The sequence below is a fragment of the Rana temporaria genome, chromosome 12 (genome assembly GCF_905171775.1).
Source record: "Rana temporaria chromosome 12, aRanTem1.1, whole genome shotgun sequence".
Taxonomy (NCBI): Eukaryota; Metazoa; Chordata; class Amphibia; order Anura; family Ranidae; genus Rana; species Rana temporaria.
The window spans coordinates 5,448,394-5,476,069 of record NC_053500.1 but is presented as its reverse complement, the minus strand read 5'-3'; the positions used below and the strand labels follow the sequence as shown (position 1 = coordinate 5,476,069).

Below are 27,676 nucleotides of genomic sequence, written 5' to 3'. Positions count from 1 at the left end.
TCGTTTGTTCCGGTTATAACATTTTGCAATCGCAAAAAATCGCTCTGGTCTTTGGGCAGCCAAATGGTACGGGGGGGTGAAGTGGTTATGATACGCGGCGCTTTAGCAAAGGAAATGTCCAAATATGGTTTACATCTACTATATATAAGTTTGGAAAGCTGGACTTACTTATCCAGGACAATTCTGGTAAGCCGCAGTGTGATGGACATCTCCATATTAGAAGTCCTCATGTAACCACCTGACCTTTCATCTGTGGTGCACAAGGGCAGGACGGGGTTAAGACTCCAGGTCTTAATTGGTGCTGATGGGAAATTGCAGCCCGCTGGGCCCTACAAAAGGCAGGAAGGGCCAAGTGCTCAGGTTTGGTGGAAGCCACATGATTGGCCTCTCTGTTTGATTTACTGTAGAGCCACGTTCTGGCTTTTGGAAGTTTGGTGAGACCCATCAAAGGGGAACATATGAGAAATGACTGATTGGGGCTCCGTAGAGCCTCAGCGCAAGGTGACGCTGAAAGAGATATTGAAGAATTCGGGACAAGTCATCACAGAGGAGCAGGCCTGGGCCCTGTGCTACCAATGCAGCTACAAATGCCAGCAGATCCGGCAGGTTTCTAAGCCGCTGCCGGTGCTGGGAGGCGTGGAGAGCATCTTCATTCACCAGGATGGAGCCGTCTCTTTTGCTCAATCTGCTGGTAAGTGGTATGTAGGCTGTGACCTCCTGGTGTGAGTTTTTCCAGCAGTGGCGGCTGGTGCTTTTGGGGGGGCAAACTAAAGTGAAAAGTGGCCCCATGGATTGTGGCCGCCGTGGGCCCCATGGATTGTGGCCGCCGTGAGCCCCATGGATTGTGGCCGCCGTGAGCCCCATGGATTGTGGCCGCCGTGAGCCCCATGGATTGTGGCCGCCGTGGGCCCCATGGATTGTGGGCCCCATGGATTGTGGGCCCCATGGATTGTGGGCCCCATGGATTGTGGGCCCCATGGATTGTGGCTGCCGTGGGCCCCATGGATTGTGGCTGCCGTGGGCCCCATGGATTGTGGCTGCCGTGGGCCCCATGGATTGTGGCTGCCGTGGGCCCCATGGATTGTGGGCCCCATGGATTGTGGGCCCCATGGATTGTGGGCCCCATGGATTGTGGGCCCCATGGATTGTGGCCGCCGTGGGCCCCATGGATTGTGGGCCCCATGGATTGTGGCCGCCGTGGGCCCCATGGATTGTGGCCGCCGTGGGCCCCATGGATTGTGGGCCCCATGGGGGTTTTGGAAGCTGGAGGTGGGTGGTTGATTGGACGCTGGAGGTGGGTGGTTGATTGGACGCTGGAGGTGGGTGGTTGATTGGACGCTGGAGGTGGGTGGTTGATTGGACGCTGGAGGTGGGTGGTTGATTGGACGCTGGAGGTGGGTGGTTGATTGGACGCTGGAGGTGGGTGGTTGATTGGACGCTGGAGGTGGGTGGTTGATTGGACGCTGGAGGTGGGTGGTTGATTGGACGCTGGAGGTGGGTGGTTGATTGGACGCTGGAGGTGGGTGGTTGATTGGACGCTGGAGGTGGGTGGTTGATTGGGAGGTGGGTGGGGGGGGGGTTGATTGGGAGGTGGGTGGGGGGGGGGTTGATTGGAAGCTGGAGGTGGGTGGGGGGGTTGATTGGAAGCTGGAGGTGGGTGGGGGGGTTGATTGGAAGCTGGGGGTGGGGGGGGTGTTGATTGGAAGCTGGAGGTGGGGGGGGTGTTGATTGGAAGGTGGGGGGGGGGTGATTGGAAGCTGGAGTTGGGTGGGTACAGGGTGTTGGCTGTGGTCCATCAATTGCAGCGGCTGTAAACACTGAATCTGAAAGTCTTGGCCCTTAAGTGGTTAAATCGGTCATTGGATTGGTCTTTTGGGCAGCTATTTATGAGAAATGCCCAAAACATGGCTTGTTGGGGGTGAGTGAGGACGGGGTTAAGAACCAGTGCCCTACATGATGGGATTAATGGGAAATGTATTGGCCATAGGTTAAATGTTGCGGTTTGAAGGGGTATATTATCTGGGTGAGCTTTGAAGGGGCATTAGAGCTTTTCTGAGGAGGAAGTTGGATTGGCGCATGGTAAGAGCTCTCCTCCCACCCACCTTTTAGTGTACATAGGTGTCTTGAGTATCTGGGAGTCACGACATCAGGTAAGAGTTTTGGGGGCTTTGAAGGCTCTCATTGGTGTAAAACGACTAGAGATTTAACTTTGGTATCGCAATCGGTTGAAGTGGCGGTGCGTCCATAAAGGGTGCACGGGCGCCGCCCCCCCTCTCTCACCATAGATTCCTGCATTGCAAGAATCTATGGCTGCTGCTGCCACCCCCTATTTAGGTGCCCGACCCCTTTTTGGGCACCTGAATTATAGCGACGGGGTATTTTTTGGAAGCACCTGATTAGAGCCATAAGCTCCAATAGGCATCCAAAAAGGTGAACAGCAGGCGCCATGCTGGTGGGCGTTCGCGGTTCACTCTGCGCTGTTAGGAAAGCGAATATTTGCTTTCCTGGCGCTGGACCTCCCCTCAGCCGATTGGGTGCTCGGGTCTGTTACCTGTCACCTGTGATTGGACGCCTGTGTCCAATCACAGCAGAGGACGGGAAGAGGACAGGAGAAGACGTCGATGAGAGTGGCCACTGCCATGACCTGCTGCCCCACAGACAGGTAAGTGGGGGGGGGGGGGGGCGTTCGGGCACAGTGGTGGGGGAGGCGTACGGGCAAAAAGCTTTCTCCACACCAGGGGGAAAGCCTCGCATTACTGTGTGGTGTTGCAGACAGAACAGGAAGTGAGGATTTCTCAGAAGAAAGCAAAATGGAAGGATGAGGTAAGTGAAGGAGGTAAAAGCCATTTAGGGAAAAAATAATTCCTTTACAACCCCTTTAATTTGTTCTGAGATGAATATTCCGCAATTTATTATGTTCTCTACTAACAATGTGTTCTGTGCCTTCTAGGTATGGTGGGCGCTTGTCAATCAGAGGAAAAGGTAACCATCAGCTTTGTTCTTCCCTGACCTTCCAATCACATTTGTGAGGTGCGGTAATACATGCATTCTAGTATAAGGTAGCTGGGTGGCCCATTGGCGGGGGGCGGTATGCCGCTCTGCCTGTGGCCTGTCGGATGCCAAGATTGCTTACAAACTGTTGGAAACTGGAGTTGGGGGGGTGTTTGGAACTGGAGTTGGGTCGGAGGGGGGGGGGTGTGTTGGAGACTGGAGGTGGGTGGGTTTGGGGGGGAGTTGGAAACTGGAGGTGGGTTGGGGGGGGGGGGGTCGGGTTGTTGGAAACTGGGGGTGGGTGGGGGGTGTTGGAAACTGGGGGTGGGTATGGGGGGTGTTGGAAACTGGGGGTGGGTATGGGGGGTGTTGGAAACTGGAGGTGGGTGTGGGGGGGGGTGTTGGAAACTGGGGTTGGGTGTGGGGGGGGGGGGGGGTGTTGGAAACTGGGGTTGGGGGGTGGGTGTTGGAAACTGGAGGGGGGTGGGTGTTGGAAACTGGAGGGGGGTCAGGTGGGGGGGGGTGTTGAAAACTGGAGGTGGGTGGGGTGGGGGGGTGTTGGAAACTGTGGTTGGGTGGGGGTTTTTTGGAAACTGGAGGTGGGTGGGGTGTCTTGGAAACTGGGGGTTGGTGGGTGGTGGGTGTTGGAAACTGGAGTTGGGTGGGTTTGGGGGGGTGTTGGAAACTGGGGGTGGGCGGGGGGGTGTTGGACACTGGAGGTGGGGGGTGTTGGAAACTGGAGTTGGGTTTGGGGGGGTGTTAGAAACTGGGGGTGGGTTTGGGGGGGGTGTTGGAAACTAGAGGTGGGTGGGTTTGGGGGGGTGTTGGAAACTGGAGGTGGGTGGGGGGGTGTTGGAAACTGGAGTTGGATAGGTTTGGGGGGGGGTGTTGGAAACTGGAGTTGGGTGGGTTTGGTGGGGGGTGTTGGAAACTGAAACTGGAGGTGGGTGGGTTTGGGGGGGATATTGGAAACTGGAGTTGGGTTGGGTGGGGGGGATATTGGAAACTGGAGTTGGGTTAAGGGGGTTCCTAGAAGAGTAAATGTTGGTGTGCCTGTAACTGGTCATGTCTTCTCAGGTTATTGAGCAGCTCGGGAAGGTGGTGTACTCTGCCCTGGACTGGGGCCTCAGCAATGACATGGAACGCGTTCTCAGCGAGCCGCTACTCTATCTGCTCTACCGCATGGTCGGCCTCAAAGCCACCTGCACATCCCCCACTGGTGATTTGTGGAAGATCACCCTCTATGATGTTGCAAAGGTAGGTACCCTCCAAAACTTGTTACCAAATAAAGATGTTAAATGCGATTTCCTGCTTTATTTTCTAGCTTGCACATTTCCCCTTCACTTTATGGCGCCCCACTTTCTTTGGGGCTAGAATACAGAATGTTGGATGTCCTTTATGAAGACTCCAGGCCCTTTTTATAAGAGTAAACAGTCTCAGATTCAATTGCTTTTACCTGGCCCTCGGGGCCATGATTCTCCCCCCCCCCCCATGACACCAATGAAGGGGCACAATTCCTCCCAATGAGACCTGCAATGGGGCCCAATGAGACCCAAAATGGGGCACATTTCCCCTAAAACAAAATGATACAGGCATACCCCCACTGATGTCAGGACTTTTTCTACTCCCGATGGTCAGTCTGGCCCTCCTAAAGTCTGAAGGACCGTAAACCAGCCCTTTGTTTAGAAAGTTTGGAGACCCCTGTTGTAGATTCATGACGCATCTACCCCTGAAGATTGGAGTTCCATGAAACGTGTCTGGCTTACAGATGCATCAACTTATTTAGATGTTCCACCAACCTAGTTCCTTACTAGTTTCCCATTTTTACAAGTGTATTCTACCATGGGGAGTATTTCCTTCTGGTCATCGGCTTATGTCAATTTTCTACATATGGTTTCCAACATGGCTTTTTTACTATCTTTTTCCGCTCTCCCCCCGCCCTTTTTTTTCGGCTGTTGTGTTTTTTTTCGGCTGTTGTGTTTTTTGAGTGGCTGTTGTGTTTTTTGTGTGGCTGTTGTGTTTTTTTGAGCGGCTGTTGTGTTTTTTTGAGCGGCTGTTGTTGTTTTTTTGCCGAAAGACTGCACTTTGAACCCAAATTTCGGGCGTTCAGAAAAAAGCTCCAATAAACTCCAGAGCTCATTAACGCTAAAAAACGCCCATGTCTGCATGGGCACATAAGCTAACATAGTTCAGAGTTCAGTTTATGGGCTTTTTAAAAAAACGCCAATAAACTGCAGTTTTCATCTTCTGTGTGCTCCATGCCTAATTATATATGGTTGCATAACAATTTTTGACAAATTTTTTTTTTGCTGCTCCGGCGCTGTGACTGGCCGGAGCAGTGATGACGTCACTCCGTTGGTAGCAGCACGCCTGCGTGCCGTAGAGATTGGTGTTGTCTTGGAAATATCTCCTTAACCGTGTGGGTCAAGGAGATATTTCTTGGGCCTTAATCTGGGCCTTAATCTGGGCCTTAATCTGGGCCTACCTGTACTTCAAAGTTGTCTGTAAGGGTTTACAACCACTTTAAAGTCCCATTCTTTAAAAAAAAAATCTTTCTATAGGGATGTGGTACCTTTTTTAAAAGACTTCTCATTAGCCCAGTTTCCTCATAAATCTTGTGTCTGTGATCGGCCTTTCTTGTGATGCTCTATGGTGGATAGTAGGCCTGGATTTCACTTTCCCTTGCAGCAATCTGCGCTAAACACGAAAAATTCCTTAAATGCCCTGCAGCCGGAATCCTTTTGTTTTGTTTTTCAGGTGTGCGTCGAAAGGCTTTTCCTTCCCACTGATGCCCCCGGACACTACAAAGCAGTGTGCCGCATGCAATATGGAGTACATGCTGAGATCTGCAATCTCCTGCAGACCATAAAGCAATCCAAACAGGTACAGTGATGATCTGGAACTCCATAACTTAATGTCCTGTGTAATGAAGTTGTAGTCTGTGTATAACCAGATAATGGGTAGAATTAGGGTTGCCACCTATCCGGGATTCACCCGGACAGTCCAGGTTTCGACTCATGTGTCCGGGTTTCAGGCGGACTGAAACCCAGACACAATTTTCAGACCAGGCAGTGGCTCCCCAAATAACTAAGATGGTCGCACACAAATCTGTTGCCGCCTGGGAGCTGCAGGCAGCTGCCTGGGGGGCAGGGTGATGCCAGCAAAAGCAATGTGGCCACACCAACATTTTGCTGTGGCACTCTATGCACACCGCATTACTACTCTCCTTGGGGAAACCAAAAGGTGTCCCAGGCCACTAAAGTGTTCAGGTTTGGCTTGAAGTAAAGATTGCAACCCTAGGTTCAGTACAAGTCTACCATAGGTAGGGTGACCACGTGTCCTGGATTGCCCGGGACAGTCCCGCATTTTGCAGGTCTGTCCCGGGTACCTTCAGGACAATAGTGTCTCGGAATGAAACCGACACGGCCACCCCCCAGGCCAATCTGATGCCCCCAAAAAAGGCCGCCACATCACTGCTTTAGGCCCCTTTCACACGATCGGCTGTTTTGCCGCAGCTAAAAGCATGTTTGTTTTGCTAGAATTTAAGACTCCAGGCACAGCGGTCGGCTGCATTTGTACAGTGTGATTAGTTGCGTTTTGCCACGGCACGATATTGAACAGGAATACCACTTGGATCCCTGCCAATACCAAGCACTGTGTCTGGTATGAATCTTGAGGGGGAACTCCACGCCAAATTTCAAATAAAAAAACAGCATGGGTTCCCCCTACAGGAGCATACCAGGCCCTTGGGTCTGCTATGGATTTTAAGGGGAACCCCGTACGCCGAAAAAACGGCGTGGGGTTCCCCCAAAATCCATACCAGACCCATATCCAAGCAGCAGGCCGGTCAGGAAAGGGGGTGGGGACGAGCGAGCGCCCCCCTCCTTAACCGTGCCAGGCCGCATGCCCTCAACATGGGGGGGTAGGTGCTTTGAGGCAGGGGGGCGCCGTGTGGCCCCCCACCCCAAAGCACCTGTCCCCATGTTGAGGACAGGGCCTCTTTCCGACAACCCTGGCCATTGGTTGTCGGGGTCTGCAGGAGGGGAACTTATCGGAATCTGGGGGCCTCCTTTAATAAGGGTCACCCTAACCATAGGGCACCATTTACAGTGGGGAAAAAGTATATGAACCCCTTGGAATGAACTGGCTTTCTGTAGCTTGCCACAAAATGTGACGGGATCCTCATCCAAGTCACAACAATAGACAATGCGCGTAAGCTCATAATCCACTGATTCTAATATATCTTGTCTCTATTGTACACACCCATAAAAATGCAGTAGCTTGTACTCAACTGAGGCCTGTCTTCAATCCAGAGAAGCCTTTACTATACTATAGTTTGAACTGTCTTAAACTTTTTTTTATTTTCTCAGAATTTGAAGAAACTGGGGAGCAAGGAGGAGAATGACTCTGTGGTTTTTGACAACTGGGTAAGGCTTTGCTCCATTTTAGGCATTTGTATTGCCAAAACCTTTACTTTAAATAGTGGGGAAGGGTTCTACAACATTGGAAAGTAGAGTGGGTAGAAGCTTTTTAGGGTTGTCCTTGGGTATGTTTCCCTTCGTTCTTTAAAGTCAACCGGAAGAGATCTCAAAAGCTAATTGGAAATCTTAATGGTCACCCAAACGGGTGAATGTTGGTCAATTTCTCCTTGGTTCCTGTTTGTGGACAGCTGTAGTAAATTGATCTCTCATCCCTTTCTGTCCTAGTGATAACGGTCACCAGGGCAGAAGGTAAATCTTCCCCACGGGGACACTACTCTGTTCACAAATATTACTAGTGTCGTGGAGATATGGCTGTACGCAGAGCGCACACCAGGGCTGGACTGGGACAAAAATGTTGGCCCTGGACTTCATCCAGACTGGCCCACTTTGACGGGTCTCTCCTATGGTGGCCGGACAACTTCTGCCCCCCCCCTCCTCAGCCACCCAAGCCCCCTCTCCCCCTTCACTAGCCACTAGCTGTTCTAGTTAGAGTAGAATGGCTGGTCCAAGTACTCTTATAGGCAGTACCAGTGGGGAAGCTAGACATTATTTCACCAGGGGCAAAGAATCAGTTCGGTGCCCCCCATGGAACAAGATTAGGCAGAAATGAGAAACTCCTAGGCCATAGCTGTTGAGTCAGCTGTCTGTCCCCTCCCCAGTGCTCCTTCTGGTCCCCCCATGCTCCTGTCGTCCCCCTGCTCCTCTGGTCCTCCCCCTGCTTCTCTGCCTCCCCCCCAGGTGAGTGCTGCGGGGAGAGAAAGACAGAGGAGCGGAGGGGGGAGGCGGTCCGCTGTCACTGGAGCCGGCCCACTGAGCCATCGGCCCACTGGGAAACTCCCAGTAGTCCCAATGGCCAGTCCATCCCTGGCACACACCATATCTCATGTGGTAATAAGCATATGTAGCGCCTGGCTACTTTCATAGCAGGTGCTGCTGTAAATTTAGAGGGGGTCAGAGAGTTGGTTGCCTCTGACCATGTTTATTTGGCTAAATTTAAGGGCCTCTGTTCCAGCTCTGGCTGTACTGTGTGCCCATGGCTGTTGTCTGGTGACTCAGGCCCCCCAGACTGCAGGTGGCAGCAGTGAGGTCAGGGTCGTGTGGATTCTTCTCGGGCAGCAAATCAGGAGGGTTGATCACCTCGCTGTGCATACTGGGAAGGGGTATTTAGGGGACAGACGTCATTGGTTTGCATCGTTGTTCCCGCGCCATCCTCCTGGGCAGTCGTCCTACCATGCCTGTGTGGCCCTCCTGGCTGGGGTGTGTTGCAGTGTTACTGGCTTCGGGGCCATGTTGGTCCGGAGCATTATTCTACCTCGTAGACTCAGGCAGACTGAGTCTACAATTTGCAAGTGGTCCTGTGCTGTCTGGCCAAAGTGGGAGGAAGCCGACCGATGAGGAACCTGTCTGGGGGATACCAAGAACGAGGCTGGTGTCTCAGGAGAGGCCTACTTGCTCATCGAAGGACGCTTCGTATCTGAGAGGCTGAACGATGGTCGCCTATCAGTTCCTGACATAACTAAAGCGGTTTGAAGGATATCCGGGTGCTGAATCCAGTTGAGAAGGACTTTGGACCGAGACTATCTCCACCTTTAGAAAGGTCTGTGGCAGAGACTTCACCTTAAAGTTCCGAGTGACACTCTGGCTGCTAGGCTGGTGAGAGAGGCATATCCAGATGCACTATACCCGCACTGTTAACCCTGAATCCGCCATTTTCCATTTCTTCTATCCATTCACCTATTGCTACTTTTACAGTTTTTACCCGGCTGGATAATAAAGCACAGAAAACACATAGACTGTGTGGACATTAACTTTATTGCATCTCTCATCCAGCACCCTAGACAGCGGAAAGATGGAGGTAACGTGCCACCCAAATAAAACCAGCAGCTCGTTCGGGGGTAGTGCTACACACACATTCCGTCTGATATAATGCATCTTACCTATCACTCCATTTCCCGTATATCCCCAAGTAAACGGACATCACCACAGCTCACGTCTCGGCTCCATCAGCATGACTGCCCAGAGACCAGTCTGCTTCACATCACAAAAGCTATGACAAACAGGAAGTGATGGCTCCAGCAGCCAATCGCTTCCTCTATGGGAAGTGACATCACAGGATATGACTTAACAGGAAATCCTTCCGACAGAATGAGTTAATACAAACAACCAATGAATAATGGCTAAAGGAGTCCTATGGGCGTGTCTGAGCAGAGACTGGATGCATGGAAGCTAAACAAAGAGGCATGGCTTTCAAACATGGACCCAGTCTCTGACCATAACAACCCAAAGACTCCTGTATTTCCGCTGATAGGGATCCTTATTCTGCGTATTATCGCATACCCGTATTATACTACTGTTCCTTGTGGATGGGAGGCTATCTGCAGGTGCAAGCTACGAATCTCGACTTGTGCTGATCAGACACAGCAGAGACAATGGCATACATCCGCCTATAAATGATAATATCCTTGCGGAGTGAACATATCCCCCCCCAGATGATCGTTCTGTGCATCGCACAGGGGCCCTTCACTGGCGGACATACCCCCCAATCTGCAAACACCTCTCCAATCCCAGGAAGTTTTCCACTACCAGACAGGACTCAACCAGTGTCAGTCTGCCCCAGACAGCTCTTTAGAGCGGGATTACGAACACTGGGCAACACTATGACAATACATATTAAGTACATCTTCATAAAATTTCTACAACACTAGTCCTTTTTCTTCTGTCTCTGAATCCTGAAATTGGGGCATTTGCTGGGATTCCATTGAGAATTTTGGTTGTCCATCTAATTGGGGTATACAACTTTTGTACCTGGTCTCATGACTAGCAAACTTTTGTCTGCTAAATGAGCTATTGCATGTCTCAAGTCTGACTGTAGTCAATCTGCATGTCTATGTAATGGAGTTCTTTCAGCTGTCGAATATAGAAGATATTCACAGCCCCTTCCTGGTCTCCAGCTCCTATGAATGAGTTGGGTATTTGAGGGACTATGCCTATTTTCCAGGAGGTACTTGGTCCAGGTAATGAAATGTAGAACTGAGTATGAGAACCAGTAGGGCATCATTTGAGTACCCCACTGTTTTGCCTCTAATTCTGGGGTATCTGTACAAATGGCTCGGTGCGGACTAAAGGGGCAATTAACGATGTTGGTTTTTGTTGCAGAGTGCCTTGTGGAAAGGTGTAATGAAAGAGCTCCGTGTTGGGTTGAGACTCTGCTCCAAACGGTGCTCCAAATCGCAACCAGTTGAGTATCAACTTGCGCCGTATGAGATGTTAATGGAGGACATCCGCTGTAAGAAGTACACACTGCGAAAAGTCCAAGTAAGTTTGTCAAAAGAGGCGGCTGAGATGTTCACTGTAAAGCCCAAATCCAGGAAAAATTGTTCAGGATAAAATGGGGGGGGGGGGGTCGCAAAAATGTGGTGTTTTTATGCTAACCTAGATTTGCATGTTTTTAGGACAGTGACTTGTCCAGTAGCCGATCAAACAAGAGTGAGGAGAATGTCGTCATCTTGGATCTGCTTCGCTCGCTGAAACCGGTAAGTAGTTTGTCTGTGAGGTCCCCAAGAGGGCTCCAGACATTGTCCCTTTGGGAGTATAAGCAAGGAAGCCAAGTCCATACACATGGGCATCCGCTGATTTTTTAATTTTTTTAGGGGGCGTGCGCTTCCGCAGTGGCCATAGTCACATTTAACCCTTCAAATGCTAGCAGGGGTTAAAAGCACCCTGCTAGCGGCCAAATAGCGCCGCTAAAACGATAATAAAGCTGCACTTTACTGATAACGCAGCCAGCTGGCAGTGTGAAATGGCTCTTGAGGTAATTCAGCTTCACTCCATACCCATATAAAGCCTAGAGAATGCACAGACCCCCCCCCCCCTTCAAGCACAGACCCCCCCCTTCAAGCACAGACCCCCCCCTTCAAGCACAGACCCCCCCCCCTTCAAGCACAGACCCCCCCTTTCAAGCACAGACCCCCCCCCCTTTCAAGCACAGACCCCCCCCCCCTTTCAAGCACAGACCCCCCCCTTTCAAGCACAGACCCCCCCCCTTCAAGCACAGACCCCCCCCCCCTTCAAGCACAGGCCCCCCCCCCCATCAAGCACAGACCCCCCCCCCTTCAAGCACAGACCCCCCCCATTCAGCCCAGACGGACCCCCATCCCAGTCAGTCCCTCAGATCAGCCATCAGCACGGCATGGGCACAGCAGGTTCCCTCCCCCTGTGTACACATAAACACTGGAGGGGGAGGCGGCTTCACTCTGCTCACTGTGTCTGTGTGACATCTGGCTCGGGACTGCTCAGACAGCCCACAGCCCCGAGACTCCAACACCTTCATGATTTTCCAGGGGGGGTCAATTGCCCCCCTTGCCCTATGGAGCGGACGCCCATGTCCATACGCTGAACTTCATGTTCTAAAATGAGACGCACCATTTGTAAGTGTAGCACTACCCCCGTAGGAGCTGCTGGATTAGATTTGGGTCTGCGCTCTGCCTGTCAACCCCAGAAAATTGGCTCAAACCCCCCCTTGGCACAACTGGACAATATGAACGTGGGACCCAATGGTAAAGGGAACCCCACAAACCCACACTGGTATAAATATATATATTTACCGTCACCTTGGTACTGGCCACTTCACTCGTAGTTGCAATAGACAGTCTCACACAAGAGGTAACTTAACCAGTTGCAGATTTACAGATCCCTCTAAGAGTCTTGGAAACGCAACTAGTTCAGAGTTGTCTTGTAGCAGAACACATCTACCCTAACATGGGATCAGATGTAAGTGTATAGTGGAGGATTTTCCCAACACCAAGATGCCGGAACACTTCCCCACCAAGTCTCACACACTCGCTAAAACAGCAGAGCAGTAAATGCAATGCAAATAGTCACATCAAACATTAAAATATTCATACAGCTGAATGGCTCCCTCTGGTGGACAGTTCAAACTGGTACGTAACCCTATGTGGTAAACTTAGAAGAGGAATAAAGTGATGACTGTTCCTTTAAGTTCAGTTGGTCTTCAGCTAGCTCTGGTGCACTTAGTTATAATCCACATAAGTGAAGAAAAAAGGGGGTAATCGATGAACGTGTGATGTGGTGGCAAAGAACCCGCTATCACGATCAAGCTGCTGTAACGCTTGGGTTTAATGTGTTCCTATCTGTAGGACTGCCAGTGTCGGCAAGCACAGTTTAGAAGGCAGGAATCGCCCTTCTGCAACTGTGTCAAATATTCGGTAGGCTAGTGCCTGCTCACCAATAGAAGTCCGTGGCTCGCTGGTATACTCCGCCCGTAGTTCCTTCTCTGATCTCTGTGGATAAGATGGCGCTGGTTCACCACTAGGGTTGCCACCTCACCCCTTTAAACCCCGAACACATAGTAATTACACAGGTTCTGGGGCTAATTTAATGTCGATAAGGCACCAAGTGAGTTTAATTAGCACCTTTAATCAGCCAGAGAACCTGTGTAATATGTTTTCAGTTTTAAAGGGATGAGGTGGCAACCCTATTCACCACGCGGCCGCTCACAAATGCAGGTGGGTGGATGGCTTCTAGTATGGTGAAGTGTAGGCCGGTCCCTCCCTGGCTCAATCAGCTGGGATGTCAACGAGGATCCCTCTGTCAGGCGATCCGCTCTCCAACTTTAGGCCCAGGCTCTTCTACACCAGGCCTCCTGTTGGTTGAAAGATGGCGTCTCGAGAGCAAGCAATGGCCTTGTCTCCCTATTATCCCCTCCCCCCCAGCAGGCTGTGTGGCCTGCCCATTGCATTCTGGAATAACAGTGGTATTGTGGGTTTTGTAGTCTTAATCCAATCCACGGCAATAGTCACTTTCTCTTGCACCACGATACCCACCATGCTTTGTTCTATGGGTTTTAACAGGACCAAAGTTTTAATGATACAACATAAAAATGGACACCAGAGGGAGCCGAACTCTTATTTAGGAACACAATGCAGTCTTTAAAGCAGAGGTTCACCCTAATAACATTTATATCTGACCAACTTACTTATACTTGTAACAAGTACAGTCCGCAATTTTTTATTTTTTTTTAGGCTGTACGTACCTTGTAATCTATCTTTGCAACCCGGCTTCAGGGTAGTTCTCCCCGCGGGAGTAGGCGTTTCTCTGCCGAGGAGGAATGTCATCTGGGAGGTCGCCCAGATGATTGACACCGTTCCTCCCGGCGGATAAGGCCCCGCCCCCCATATTGCGTAGGCGCGCACGAGTCACGGCGCCGCCTAGGGAGATTTTTAGGTACCGAAGTGTGCGCAATTTTAAAGTGCGACATGTTGGGTATCTGTTTACTCGGCGTAACTTCATCTTGCATATTTTACAAAAAAATTAAGCTAACTTTACTGTTTTAATTCGTGAAAACCGTTTTTTTTATTTTTTAAAAGGCGTTTGAAAAATTATTGCGCAAATACCGTGCAAGATAAGTTGCAATGGCTGCCATTTTATTCCTTTGGGTGTCTGCTAAAAACAACAAATGGTGTTTGGGGGTTCTGAGTTATTTTCTAGCAAAGAATGATGATTTGTACATGTAGGAGAGAAGTGCCAGAAGAGGCCCGGTATTGGAGGTGGGTAGAAAAGCCGGGTATTGGAGGGGGGTAGAAAAGCCGGGTATTGGAGGTGGGTAGAAAAGCCGGGTATTGGAGGTGGGTAGAAAAGCCGGGTATTGGAGGGGGGTAGAAAAGCCGGGTATTGGAGGGGGGGGTAGAAAAGCCGGGTATTGGAGGGGGGGGGGTAGAAAAGCCGGGTATTGGAGGGGGGGGTAGAAAAGCCGGGTATTGGAGGGGGGGGGGTAGAAAAGCCGGGTATTGGAGGGGGGGGGGGTAGAAAAGCCGGGTATTGGAGGGGGGGGGTAGAAAAGCCGGGTATTGGAGGGGGGTAGAAAAGCCGGGTATTGGAGGGGGGTAGAAAAGCCGGGTATTGGAGGGGTTAAAGGACAACTTCATGAAAGCGATGATCCCGTCTCGTTTCAGGCCTCGGAACGTAAGCTGAAAGAGAAACCACACGAGGAGCCGAGCCTACACGAACTCCTGATGTCTGAAATTAAGTCTTCCAGGTCCATACTCAAATCTGCAGAGCGCAAAAAGTATTTTCCCAGGGTGAGTTTTGGTAAGTCATGGCAGATTTTTTTTTTTTTACACCATTTTCAGAGTTTTTTTTTCATTTTTTTTGGTTACTTGATCCCGTTATTCGTCTATGCAAAAGTTTTGGTTTAAAGTCGGTCTTTGAGGAATGCCGATGAACTTTCCTTTTCTTAGACGAAGACTTGGGGATCGCCGATGGCCCGTTCTCCGTTCCTTCAGACGGTCCTAACTATAGACGCCGACTAGAGTCCAGGTGGAACGTGCCAGCCTTTGATCTTCAAGACCATCAGATTGAGGTAAACCTCAGATCCAAGTAAGGTGAGGAGTAGATTACCCAGATCTCTTGGGAACGATCTGGTCATTTTGATGATCAGCGGTTTTTCTAGTAATCAAATTTGAATACAGTGGAACCTCGGATTGCGAGTAACGCAGTTAACGAGTGTTTTGCAATACAAGCACTGTATTTTTAAAAATCATAACTCGGTTTGCGAGTCTCTCTTGCGAAACGAGCAGGATTCAGGCCAAAGCGGTGTGCAGTACCACGTTTGGCCTGAGGTTGGGGGTAGGGCGTTGGAGCCGATCGTAGCCGTTCGGAAAGACTAAAATACTACTCCCAAAGTTTGCAGAGGCAGGCACCCCCCCGCCTCTGGCCGCTTGCGGTATTGCATGCCATTGAAGTAAACACGGAACAAATTTTCGTTTCCATTGACTTCTATGGGGAAACTCTCTTTGATATGCGAGTGCTTTGGATTACGAGCGTTCTGCTGAGACTGATTATACTCCTAATTCGAGGTTCCACTTTATTTCTGGACAGTTTACCTTTGCTTTACTATTAAAACTGGAAGCCAGGCAGAAATCTATGCAGTTCTGTGGTCAATACATCTTTAACTACTTCAGCCCCGGAAGAATTGACCCCCTTCCTGACCAGAGCACTTTTTGCGATTCGGCACTGCGTCGCTTTAACTGACGATTGCGCGGTTGTGCGACGCTGTACCCAAGCAAAATGTATGTCCTTTTTCCCCACAAATAGAGCTTTCTTTGGGTCGTATTTGATCTCCTCTGCAGTTAAATTGGTAACCTTTTTGAGTATGGTGGCAGAACAGCAAAAAATCTGTCTTTTCCATAATGTCAGCAATAATGCAGTTAGTGATAGATGTGATTTATTGATAGTACAATGTGTAATCTGTCCTGTCTTGTCATTTATAGGGAAGGATAAGCTGGAACACAGAATTAAGCCAGGAATCGTCCTCGGAACAAAAGTTCCCAGACCTAACGTCCAGTAGCACAGGTAAGCAGAGTCCATGCTGCCCTCCAGCCTCCCCTAGGGGGCAGTGTCGGTTGACTAATTCAGGCAAGACACAAGCACCTTTAATGGCGCTCATTCGGTACCCCAAATTCATTTTCCTATGCTGCAAGCCATGAAAACCCAGCACTCTCCTTATAGGTCCGTTTTGACCAGCAGTGGACTTGTGTCACTAGAATAAATTTAAAACTTGAGGCGCTTGTTAAAGGCTGGGGGAAGGGGGTGGTAGAAACAGGCACAGTCAGCGGTTTACCCATGCAAAATACTCTGCAGGGGTAGACTGACCCTGCCCACACAAGCCCCACCCACACAAAGCCTCACTTACATATTGAACTGTCCTACGCTCCTGGAGGAAGGGCCAGGCCCCGGCCGCTCCTGGAGGAAGGGCCAGGCCCCGGCCGCTCCTGGAGGAAGGGCCAGGCCCCGGCCGCTCCTGGAGGAAGGGCCAGGCCCCGGCCGCTCCTGGAGGAAGGGCCAGGCCCCGGCCGCTCCTGGAGGACGGGCCAGACCCCGGCCGCTCCTGGAGGACGGGCCAGACCCCGGCCGCTCCTGGAGGACGGGCCAGACCCCGGCCGCTCCTGGAGGACGGGCCAGACCCCGGCCGCTCCTGGAGGACGGGCCAGACCCCGGCCGCTCCTGGAGGACGGGCCAGACCCCGGCCGCTCCTGGAGGACGGGCCAGACCCCGGCCGCTCCTGGAGGAAGGCCAGACCCCGGCCGCTCCCCCATGTTGTCTTTGAAATAAACTGGTTGTTGAAGGAGGTGGTGACACCTGAGTCACTGCTGTCCTCTGCTCCCCACCTGCCATCACCGACCCACCTCACTGACTGCATACAATCCCACTCATTGTTTTCTATAGAATAACAGGAACCTCTCATGGAGCCCCCTACTGGTGCCAAGCCCTACTCCCAGGGGAGCTGTCAAAGTCCCTCCAGCACCCTGCCTCAGCTCAGAAGACACCAACTCCTGGGAGGGCCCTCTGTAGGGTGACCACGTGTCCCGGTTTGCCCGGGACAGTCCCTCATTTTGCAGGTCTGTCCCGGGCACCTTCATTCCAGGACAATACAGTGTCCCGGAATGAAATTGACAGACACCCCCCCCCCCCCCCGGGCCAATCTGATTCCCCCAAAAAAGGACGCCACATCACCGCTTTACTCACGGACAGTACTTGTCCTGGCCGGCAATGCCTGGAGGAGCATAATGCCCGCCCCTGCTTGTTGGAGAAATCATAAATCCCGCCTCTTGTGTCCAATCACTGTGCTGTGATTTGTTGAACAAGCTGATTTTTGGGAAGGGAAGGTGTCCCTAAATGGTAGTTTGGAAATGTGGTCACCCTAGCCCTCTGGCATTTCAGGGGGGTCCTACCACTTAAAATTGAATCTGGCTGCTTTAGGATCTTTTTCCTGGGGATCATCCTCCAGATCCTGTCACTGAGATCCGGGAGGAACTGCCTCTGGTCTAATCCATCTGGGTTGGTGAATTTCTACTTTTTGAAGACTGAATTTTGTGGAGAGAAATGGCAGCTTACACACCGTATTGTAACTCATTAAATTTAATTTTACGTAGTTTGTGAATTGGTCTTCGTATTTTTAAGAGCTCTCCTTCCTGCCTGTGTGGACTTCATCACAAGTGGACCTCCGAATGAACTGTGGCTCATCCCAAGCGGACCGCCAAACAACCAGTGGATCTACTCCTGACAAACTGCTTTCTTCATCAGTCCAGAAGAAGCTGTCTTTTGGTCACAAGCGGTCAAGCTCCTTCGAAGGCTTACTAGGAGAAGCACCGGATGAGCAGGTATCAAACATTCATGTGAAGTGCTCTTATTTATAGATAACTTGCATATGATTCCAGTGTAAATTTTTTGGGGAATTCTAGAAATTGCACCTGCCTTTTTGTTTTTTTTGTTTCCTAGTCTCAGGCTTGGGACTCTCCAAGGTCTAGTCTACCTCCAACGGTCCTGGAGCTGGCTCCTCTTCGTCGATTGATGGTAAAAACTGAGGTGTCAGTCTTTCGGTCCAGTAGAGATGTTCTGAGGCAAAAGGTGAGGGCAAGGATTAAGGTATGAGACTATCAATATTGGTGCATTTACAACAGTTGAGTACTGTCCGTTGTATGTTTGCAGGGCAAAAATTATTGCTCACTCAAACGTTTGCGGCGATACCTCACATGTATGGTTTGAACACCGTTTTCATATGTGGGTGGGACTTGCGTATGCATTCGCTTCTGCGTGCGAGCTACCGGGGTCCTCTTTACAGTGAGATATGAGGGGGTCAATAAAACCCCACATCTCCTCTTGGCTGGGAAGCCTGAAATCAAGGAAAAAAATAAACAATCCTGGCTCCCCAGCCAAGGTGGTGCCATTTTTTTTAAATGCAGAGGCCGGGCGTGACGTCATAACATCGTGGCCCGCCTCCGACAATCAAAGAAAAACGTAATGCCTAAACATTTGTGATTTGCGACAATTTTTTGGGTGAAATGACGCATTGTCTGACAGCAATGCAGCGGTGCCAATAACTGTATATGATCTTTATTGGACATGGAATTGTTTGGCTAATACTATTCTGAGGATAATTTATGCCTGTAAGCGCTGGTTTGAATGAAGTTGAACCTTCTGCTGAGGGTGGCAGATGGTCTCCAGATGGTTTCTTACCTGAGCCCTTGAAAGTCGGGCTCTTCTCGGGGATAGGTTGTTGGCTCTTCTCGGGGATAGGTTGTTGGCTCTTCTCGGGGATAGGTTGTTGGCTCTTCTCGGGGATAGGTTGTTGGCTCTTCTCGGGGATAGGTTGTTGGCTCTTCTCGGGGATAGGTTGTTGGCTCTTCTCGGGGATAGGTTGTTGGCTCTTCTCGGGGATAGGTTGTTGGCTCTTCTCGGGGATAGGTTGTTGGCTCTTCTCGGGGATAGGTTGTTGGCTCTTCTCGGGGATAGGTTGTTGGCTCTTCTCGGGGATAGGTTGTTGGCTCTTCTCGGGGATAGGTTGTTGGCTCTCATGACGCGAGGGGCTGGGGCCGAGTCCTGTAGTTGGCGGCTATGGACGCCGAATTCAGGATTCGGGTGCACGCTTCCCAGAGGGGGGTTACCAGAAGCGGGTAGCATACAGCCGCTGAGTGACCCTAGTAGACAAGAATCGGGGCCACTCTGTGCAAAACGAACTGCACAGTGGAGGCAAGTATGAAATGTTTAAAAAAAAATTAAAGCTTTACAGCCCCTTTTAATTTTATGAAGGGTGGTTCTAGTGCGTTGGTATGGAGTATAAATACTGTGTAAGCAGACATGCTTCCTTATGCAAGTGAAGAAAATGCAACATAAACACAGATATAATCGCATTAAATGCTGTAAAACTAATTTTGTTAAACTGAACACCATTTTCTGCATGGCAGGCTTGTTCAAGTTGTCGCAAGAGGCTTTTGTGCAGGCAGGTCCTCTGCAAATTCTGTGAAAGGTAAGATTGTCATGTTCCGGAGATATTCCATTTGACCTGATCCATTGCAATTTCATGAATGAAAACTTGGTCCAGTTGCTTTCTTATGAGTCTGAACCAGATGTACTGAAATCTAGAAAATTGGCAAACTATGTAGTTGAAATATGTACGTGATCCAATACTGTCAAAACTTTCTCTGTAGCCTTGTTTGCATGCCAGATGCCTCTGCCAGAAAACAAAGCCAGGCCCTCACCCTCCCTCACCACAGCTACACAGTATGGTCAAGGTCGCACCCCCAACCTGTGACTGGAAACTGGAAGTGGTAGCATAGTGAGGGCCCAATGTGGTGGTAGAGATGATTGCACCAGACCGGTATTAGGTTTTTACACTAGAACAGGGTCTCCAAACGTACTAAACAAAGGGCCAGTTTGCCCTCCAGACTTTAGGGGGGGCTGGATGTTGGTATCGGTAGTATGAGTAGCGTCCCATTGTCCGTGGGCACAAAAGTACACAATCATTAGTAGTGGAAGGAATAGCGCCCTATCAATGGTCAGTGGAAGGAATTAGTACCTCATCATTGGTGTGAGGGGGTGGGGGTGAAGAATAGTAGCTCATCGTTGGCGCGAGGGGGTAGAATGGTACCTCGTTGGGGCCAAGGGGGGTAGAATGGTACCTCGTTGGGGCGAGGGGGGGTAGAATGGTATCTCGTTGGGGAAAGGGGGGGGTAGAATGGTACCTCGTTGGGGCGAGGGGGGGTAGAATGGTACCTTGTTGGGGCGAGGGGTGGGGTAGAATGGTACCTTGTTGGGGCGAGGGGTGGGGTAGAATGGTACCTTGTTGGGGCGAGATAGAATGGTACCTTGTTGGGGCGAGGTAGAATGGTACCTTGTTGGGGTGAGGGGGTGGGGTAGAATGGTACCTTGTTGGGGCGAGGGGGTGGGGTAGAATGGTACCTTGTTGGGGCGAGGGGGTGAGGTAGAATGGTACCTCGTTGGGGTGAGGGTAGAATGGTACCTCGTTGGGGCGAGGGGGGGCAGAATGGTGCCATGTATCAATTAGGTACTGTGCCCCAAGGGCCAGAAAAAGGCAAGCAAAGGGCCACAGCGGGCCCCCTGGGAGACTACTGCACCAGAAGCTTATTGAATACATTAAAGCAGAAGGATATCTCGCCTTAGACCAGAACATGCTCTTGATTTCTGGCTGCACTTTACCTGGTTTAATGGTTCCCTGGATGGTTCTGATTGCTCTATAGAAATGTTTCTCATTTATTTTGCAGGACTATTTGTTCGGAATGCCGTGTGGAGGTAAATACTTCTGGGAATTAGGGTTGAGTTGGTTCCTTGTAATGACTTGGGGGTATTTGAGAAAAAGGTTGGCAGGAATGCACATGAGCCCAGTTTCATCTCGGTACAGGGCACCTGTGCAGGTACGCTCCCAAGCCCGACTTTCCACATCCCCCAATCCCTACTCGCAGGATTTGACTCGGCTGCTGCAGAAACTCGGCACTGTCGAGGGAGGATTCATGCAAGTAGGGAGGGAGAGAAGGAGCAGCAAATGGAAAGCTTTTAGCCTAATGCATTAAAGTAAAAAAACTTTACCTTAGAACCCCTTTAGAGGAGAAAGGGGTTTATAAAATGTTCATACTAGCTTAAAAACGCCCCCTATCTAAATGTGCCCCACCCCTTCCTGTTTAAAATCAACCCCTTCACCTGTCGTCGCCACCCCTTCCTCTTTAGAAATGCATGAATCCATCAATGGTATTAGAGAGGGGGCGGCGCCCATGCCCCCCTTATAAACGCACCGCCCCTGAGTTGGACTTTAACCGGGTTAACCGCCATCCACTGAAATATATTTTCCTCCACAGATCAATTTTAAAGTTGGGTCTGTTACAAAGGACGTCCTGTTAAACCACTTAAGACCCGACCTTTAGGCAGCTAAAAGAACCCAGCCAGGTTTTGCGATTCGGCACTGCGTCGCTTTAACAGACAATTGCGCGGTCGTGCGACGTGGCTCCCAAACAAAATTGGTGTCCTTTTTTCCCCACAAATAGAGCTTTCTTTTGGTGGTATTTGATCACCTCTGTGGTTTTATTTTTTTGCGCTATAAACAAAAATAGAGCCACAATTTTGAAAAAAATTCAATATTTTAAACTTTTTGCTATAATAAATATCCCCCAAAAATATATAAAAAATAAATTTTCCTCAGTTTAGGGCGATACGTATTCTACATATTTTTGGTAAAAATCGCAATAAGCGTTTATCGGTTGGTTTGGGCAAAATTTATAGAGTTTACAAAATAGGGGATAGTTTTATTGTATTTTTATGAAAATAAAATTTTTTACTACTAATGGCGGCGATCAGTGATTTTTTTTCGTGACTGCGACATTGTGGCGGACACTTCGGACAATTTTGACAAATTTTTGGGACCTTTGTAATTTTCACAGCAAAAAGTGCATTTAAAATGCTTTGTTTACTGTGAAAATTGCAGTTTGGGAGTTAACCACTGGGGGCGCTGATGGGGTTATGTATGACCTCATCTGTGTTTACAACTGAAGGAGGGTGTGGGTGTAGGTGTGACGTCATCGATTGTGTATCCCTATAAAAGGTATCACACGATCGATGACGGCGCCACAGTGAAGAACGGGGAAGCTGTGCTTACACACAGCTCTCCCCGTTCTTCAGCTCCGGGGACCGATCGCGGGACTCCAGCGGCGATCGGGTCCGCGGGTCTCAGAGCTTCGAACCGGGTCGCGGGCGTGTGCCCCCGCGACCCACGGCTGGGCACTAGCACAGGACGTACCAGTACATGCATGTGCCCAGCCGTGCCAATGTGTAAATGTGCAGGAGGCGGTCCTTAATTGGTGAAATGATTACAGAATTAAATCTTTAAAATAGGTTTTTGGATCTGTGGTTGACCTAAGGCAACTTCAAGCTGGATTAGTGCTTCTGACCCGTAAGCTGCCTTCGTTTGGCTGCAAATTATGAAATGCTTCCAGGAACGACTAAAACTGCTTGATTTCCCATGATCCCTTGCAGTCAGTGCCTATGATCAAGCCATACTTCTGAGTAGGTGTGCCCACCCAGTGCTTTGAACTAGGGAAAAATCCAGATCTCTATGGTTTTCAAATTACAATTGAATACTGTATTGGCCCTGTAGGGCCCACATTACAATTTCAAACGGTATCATCAGCTTCCCTCTACCAGACTCCCTTCTAATAATTCTCAGACCCCACTGTCGGGAGGAATTACCGTATTTATCGGGGTATTGCGCGCTCCGGTGTATAGCGCGCACCCCTAAAGTGGACCCGCATTCCTGTAAAAAAACATTTTAGTACTTAGTTTTGGTGTCTTGCGCGGCGTCAATCAGCGGCCTCGTCGGGTCCGGCGTCCTTCTGCGGTGTCCTCCCCGCTTCCTGTGCTGAGTTTGAACTACCGCGCCGGCATATACTGAGCGCAGTACACGTGTATAGTCGGGCAGGCTCGGCTCCTCTCGCGGTCACTTCCTGTGCGTCCTGTACGTCCAGGACGTGACCGCGAGAGGAGCCGAGCCTGCCCGACTATACACGAGTGTACTGCGCTCGGTATATGCAGTAGTTCAAACTCGGCGCGGGTATCGGCGTATATCGCGCACCCACGATTTTTCCCTGAATTTCAGGGCAAAAAAGTGTATACGCCGATAAATACGGTATCTATTTAGTAGGTCAGGTTGGGTCTCTCAGCCACATTAGAACATCAACCGTTTAAAGAAATGTATTCTTAGCTTGAATTTTAAGTAATGCCAAGATTTTCAATTTTTTTTGCAGATGTTGATGCCCCACCAAAAGTGCATGCACTTACCGATCAGCTTCTTCAAAGCTCTGGTTCTCACGCAGGAGAGTGATCTTACTCGAAACAAGGACTTGCTCCATTGGAACAACTCCAGGTGAGGTTTTGTCGGAGTTTAACGTCCTAAGCCTGGAATACTACCATCTTGCCTACATAAGCGTCCGCTCCATAGGGTGAGGGGGGGCAATTGACCCCCCCTGGAAAATCGAGAAGGTGTTGAAGAGTCTTGCGGGCTGTCTGATCGGTCCTGGGCCGGATGTCACGCAGACACAGCGAGCAGACTGAAGCCGCCTCCCCCTCCAGTGTTTATGTGTACACAGGGGGAGGGAAGCTGCTGTGACCCGGCCGTGCTGATGGCTGATCTGAGGTACTGAATGGGATGGGGGGAGGGAGGTCCGTCTGTGCTGGATGGAGGGAGGTCGGTCTGTGCTGGATGGAGGGGGGTCGGTCTGTGCTGGATGGAGGGGGGTCGGTCTGTGCTGGATGGAGGGGGGTCGGTCTGTTCTGGATGGAGGGGGTCCGTCTGTTCTGGATGGAGGGTCCGTACATTCTCTAAACTTTATTTATATGGGCATGGAGTGAAGCTGAATTATCTCAAGAGCCATTTCACACTGCCAACTGGCCGCGTTATCGGTAAAGCGTCGCTAAAAAGTGCTGCTTTACCATCGTTTTAGCTGCGCTATTTGGCCGATAGCGGGGCGCTTTTAACCCCTGCTAGCATTTGAAGAAAGGGTTAAATGTGTATCGCCGCTGCAGGAGCTCCCCCCCCCCCTGAAAATTTCAGCGGACGCCCATGCTTGCCTACCTTTTGAACTATTATACAGGGTTTTATATAGCGCCAACAGTTTACGCATCGCTTTACAATATAAAAGGGAGACAATACAGTTATAATAAAATACAACGGGATTTAAGAGGGCACTATGCAGAAGAGCTTACAATCTAATAGGGTGGGGCAGGTGGTACAAAGGGTTGTAACTGTGGGGAATGAGCTGATGGAAGTGGTAAAAGATTTTGAGAGGTGATAGGCTTCCCTGAAGAGATGAGTTTTCAGGGATCATCTGAGGGTAGAAAGAGTAGGGGATAGTCAGACACAGGTTGAGGTAGCGAGTTCCAGAGAATGAGAGGCTCTGGAGAAATCCTTGAAATGAGCATGGGAGGAGGAGACGAGAGCTTGAGTAGGAGGTCTTAAGAGCGGAGAGGACAAATCTTGTCAGCTGTTCCCCCGGCTATTTAAAGGGAGGCCAATAGAAACATGAAAGCTGCCATACTGAGTGGGCATAGGGCTGCCAGTCTTAAGCTGACCAGAAAGTATATAACAGTAAAGTCTTGGCTTTTGTTGTGCCCAGGTCATTGGCTCTAAGCTTATTCAGGCTAAAAACCCAGTATGGGACTTGGTCTACATCAAAGATCTCCAAACTAAGGCCCTCCAACTGTTGCAGAACTATGTGACCCATAAGGCATTGTAATACTGACATTTACAGACTTGACTAGGCATGATGGGAATTGTAGTTCCTGAACAACTGGAGGACCATAGTTTGGAGACCCCTGGTTTACATCCTCAAAGGAAATGGATGTGGTGTATGGCAATTTGAGATGCGAAGGAGCAGAGTCTGTACTGAGCAGACCTTGCTCTTAAAGTAGAACTATAGGCAAAACTTTTTCGAAGGACAGAGCTGCCAATGATTGGGCCATTTACATTAATTTGCATGATCCGCATGGATGTTGTACCCTAAAGCAGGTCTCTGAATGTTTCAAAAAAGTGGTTACTGTCCTTCAGGCATTATGGGGGCTGGAATGTGGCCACTGAGGGTAGAAAATGTCCTGGGCCCAGCATCAGTGAAAATTAACATTGCCTCAGGGTTTGTGGTCGGGTACATGTAACACCTGTGAGTAGGAGGAAGGGTGTCCCGTTAATATCGGTGGGGAGGAAGGGTGTCCCGTTAATATCGGTGGGGAGGAAGGGTGTCCCGTCAATATCAGTGGGGAGGAAGGGTGTCCCGTCAATATCGGTGGGGAGGAAGGGTGTCCCGTCAATATCGGTGGGGAGGAAGGGTGTCCCGTCAATATCGGTGGGGAGGAAGGGTGTCCCGTCATTGGCGTCAGTGGGGAGGAAGGGTGTCCCGTCATTGGCGTCAGTGGGGAGGAAGGGTGTCCCGTCATTGGCGTCAGTGGGGAGGAAGGGTGCCCCGTCATTGGCGTCAGTGGGGAGGAAGGGTGCCCCGTCATTGGCGTCAGTGGGGAGGAAGGGTGCCCCAAGGGCCAGATGAAGGCTAGCAAAGGGCCACATCCCCCCCAGGCCACAGTTTGGAGACCCCTGTCCTAAAACATTGTCCTTTTTTAGTAGACTATTTTACCATACTCCTCCCTGCTGTCCCAAAAGTTCCCCCTTTTACACATTTGAAGATTCAAATTGATCTGGAAATTTCTTTTACATGTTCAAAGCTAATGAGTTAAATGGTTTATAAATCTACCTACTTTTTACCTTTTTGACCTTTTTCTTCCTAGTGTTCCTCTGGTTATGTTTCATCCCAAAAACGCATCCAGTGACTTTGCATTTCGCAAATGGATAATGTACAACTGGACTTCAATGTCCATATGTCTTAAGTGCCAAGAGTACATTTTGGATGTAATCAAAAGGAATCGGAGCTGCGAGATCCCCGGAGGAACCTTCAAATCCCGAAGCATGTCTGTATCTGCGACACCATTCTCAAGACAATAAACCTTTTTATATAAGGTGGTAACTTAGACTACCTTTACGAAACTGGTTGACTTCAAGAATTTCAGAAGGTTTGAAGTTGGCTCCAGTTGGAGGTCATCAGACTTTATAAGACCAAGGGCGATGTCCTTGGTAAAGTTGTGTTTTTTTTATGTATTTGTTTTATGTATTTGTTTTATGTATTTGTTTTATGTATTTGTATGTCCTGTCTTGTGACTAGGCCTGTCTTAATAAAATTGTCTTGTTTACTTTGAGATTTGCCCAAAAACACATTTTTAGTTTTGACTTTTTTGAACACGCCCCAGGTGGGGAGAGGGTTTTAACCTTTTTTTTTTCTTTTTTGTTAAAAAAAAAAATTGGGTAATGCCTTCAAATTTTTGACCACTATTATAACACTGAATATGCATAAAATTAAAGCGTTTATTTTATTTCATGGTTCTAAATTCACAATATTTAAGAAATTGTAAATATTTTAATATTTTAAGCCTTTATTCTTGCATGGTTTTTGAAATAATGCACTTAATAACACATTTAAATAATTCAATGATATTGATTCACCCGACACCAACCCCCCCTGTACATGGATTTGATGGACCTTGCTGGTCTCTCGTATCGGAGACTTTGTTCCACGCTCCCTCTCACTACATGTGTTTTTTACAGCCTTGTTTCTTGAAGTATGACCTGATTTTATTATGGCTTTGTGCTTAATGCTTGAGAGGAGAATGTATATTCTGTCAAATTTACCAATAAAGTGCAAGATTATTATGGAGTTTTTTGTTTGTTCTTGAATTTTGCCAAATTCCAGTAATTGAACATATGTTAAACGGTGGCAATGTACACATAAGTGTAAACCCGAAATCCCATTATCGGTATGTTTAGCATGTTGCTAATAAGGATGGGCTGAACAACCCCCCCCCCCCCCGGTTCGGTTTGCACCAGAACTTGCCCAAAAAATTGGTGTCAACACCATTAAAGTCTACGGGACACGAACATGACAAATCAGAAGTGCTCATTTTAAAAGCTTGTATGCAAGATATTGTCAAAGTGTTTGGGGACCCGGGTCCTGCCCCCAGCGGACATGCATCAATGCAAAAGTTAAAATTTTTCAGGAGCAGTGATTTTAAAGTGAAACAAAAATTAAATATTCATTTAAATTCCAAACCTGGGGGTGTCTATAGTATGCCTGTAAAGTAGCGCATTATTCCTGTGCTTAGAACAGTCCCTGCACAAAATAAAATTTCTAAAGGAAATAGTCATTTAAAACTTATTGTGGCTGTAATGAATTGTCGGGTCTCGGCAATATACATATAAAACTCATTGGAAAAAAAAGGCAATGTAAATTGCGTGGGGGTCCCCCAAAATCCATACCAAGCACTTCAGGTCTGGTATGGATTTTAAGGGGGAACCATGCGCCAAAATGGTGTAGTGGTCCCCCAAAAAGCCATGCCAGACCCTTATCCTTGCACGCAGGCTGCAGGAAAAGAGGGGGGATGAGAGAGTGCCTCCTGAATCGTACCAGGCCACATGCCCTCAACAAGGGGAGGGTGCTTTGGTGCTTCTGACCCCCAAAGTACCTTGTCCCCACAACCCTTGCCCGGTGGTTGTGGGGGTCTGTAGGAGGGTTTATTGGAATCTTGAAGCCCCCTTTAAAGCGGAGTTCCACCCAAAAGTGGAACTTCCGCTTAATCCACTCCTCGCCCCCTTGCATGCCACAATTGGCATGTCATTTTTTTGGGGGGGAGTGGGGGCTTCAGGAGGAGTGGGACTTCCTGTCCCACTTCCTCCTTCCGCCGAGGGGCTGCTAAGGCGAATAAGCCTAATCGCCTTTCTGCAGCCCCTCCCTGTAGGCGATCACCTGGGA

At 49.5% G+C, this 27,676-nt stretch overlaps 1 protein-coding gene across 1 annotated transcript; it reads left to right on the top strand.

Moving 5' to 3' along the window:
• Positions 1-326: 326 nt before the first annotated feature.
• Positions 327-26,584, top strand: LOC120918459 (protein spire homolog 2-like). The gene is made up of 16 exons (XM_040330047.1): positions 327-691; positions 2,951-2,982; positions 4,069-4,248; positions 5,749-5,874; positions 7,362-7,418; positions 10,629-10,787; positions 10,925-11,005; positions 14,444-14,579; positions 14,729-14,850; positions 15,761-15,842; positions 17,451-17,650; positions 17,769-17,897; positions 19,235-19,296; positions 20,552-20,579; positions 23,078-23,196; positions 25,605-26,584. The coding sequence occupies exons 1-16, from the start codon at positions 466-468 to the stop codon at positions 25,816-25,818; spliced, it is 1,953 nt and encodes a 650-aa protein (XP_040185981.1). The 5' UTR covers positions 327-465; the 3' UTR covers positions 25,819-26,584.
• The last annotated feature ends 1,092 nt before the right edge of the window (positions 26,585-27,676 follow it).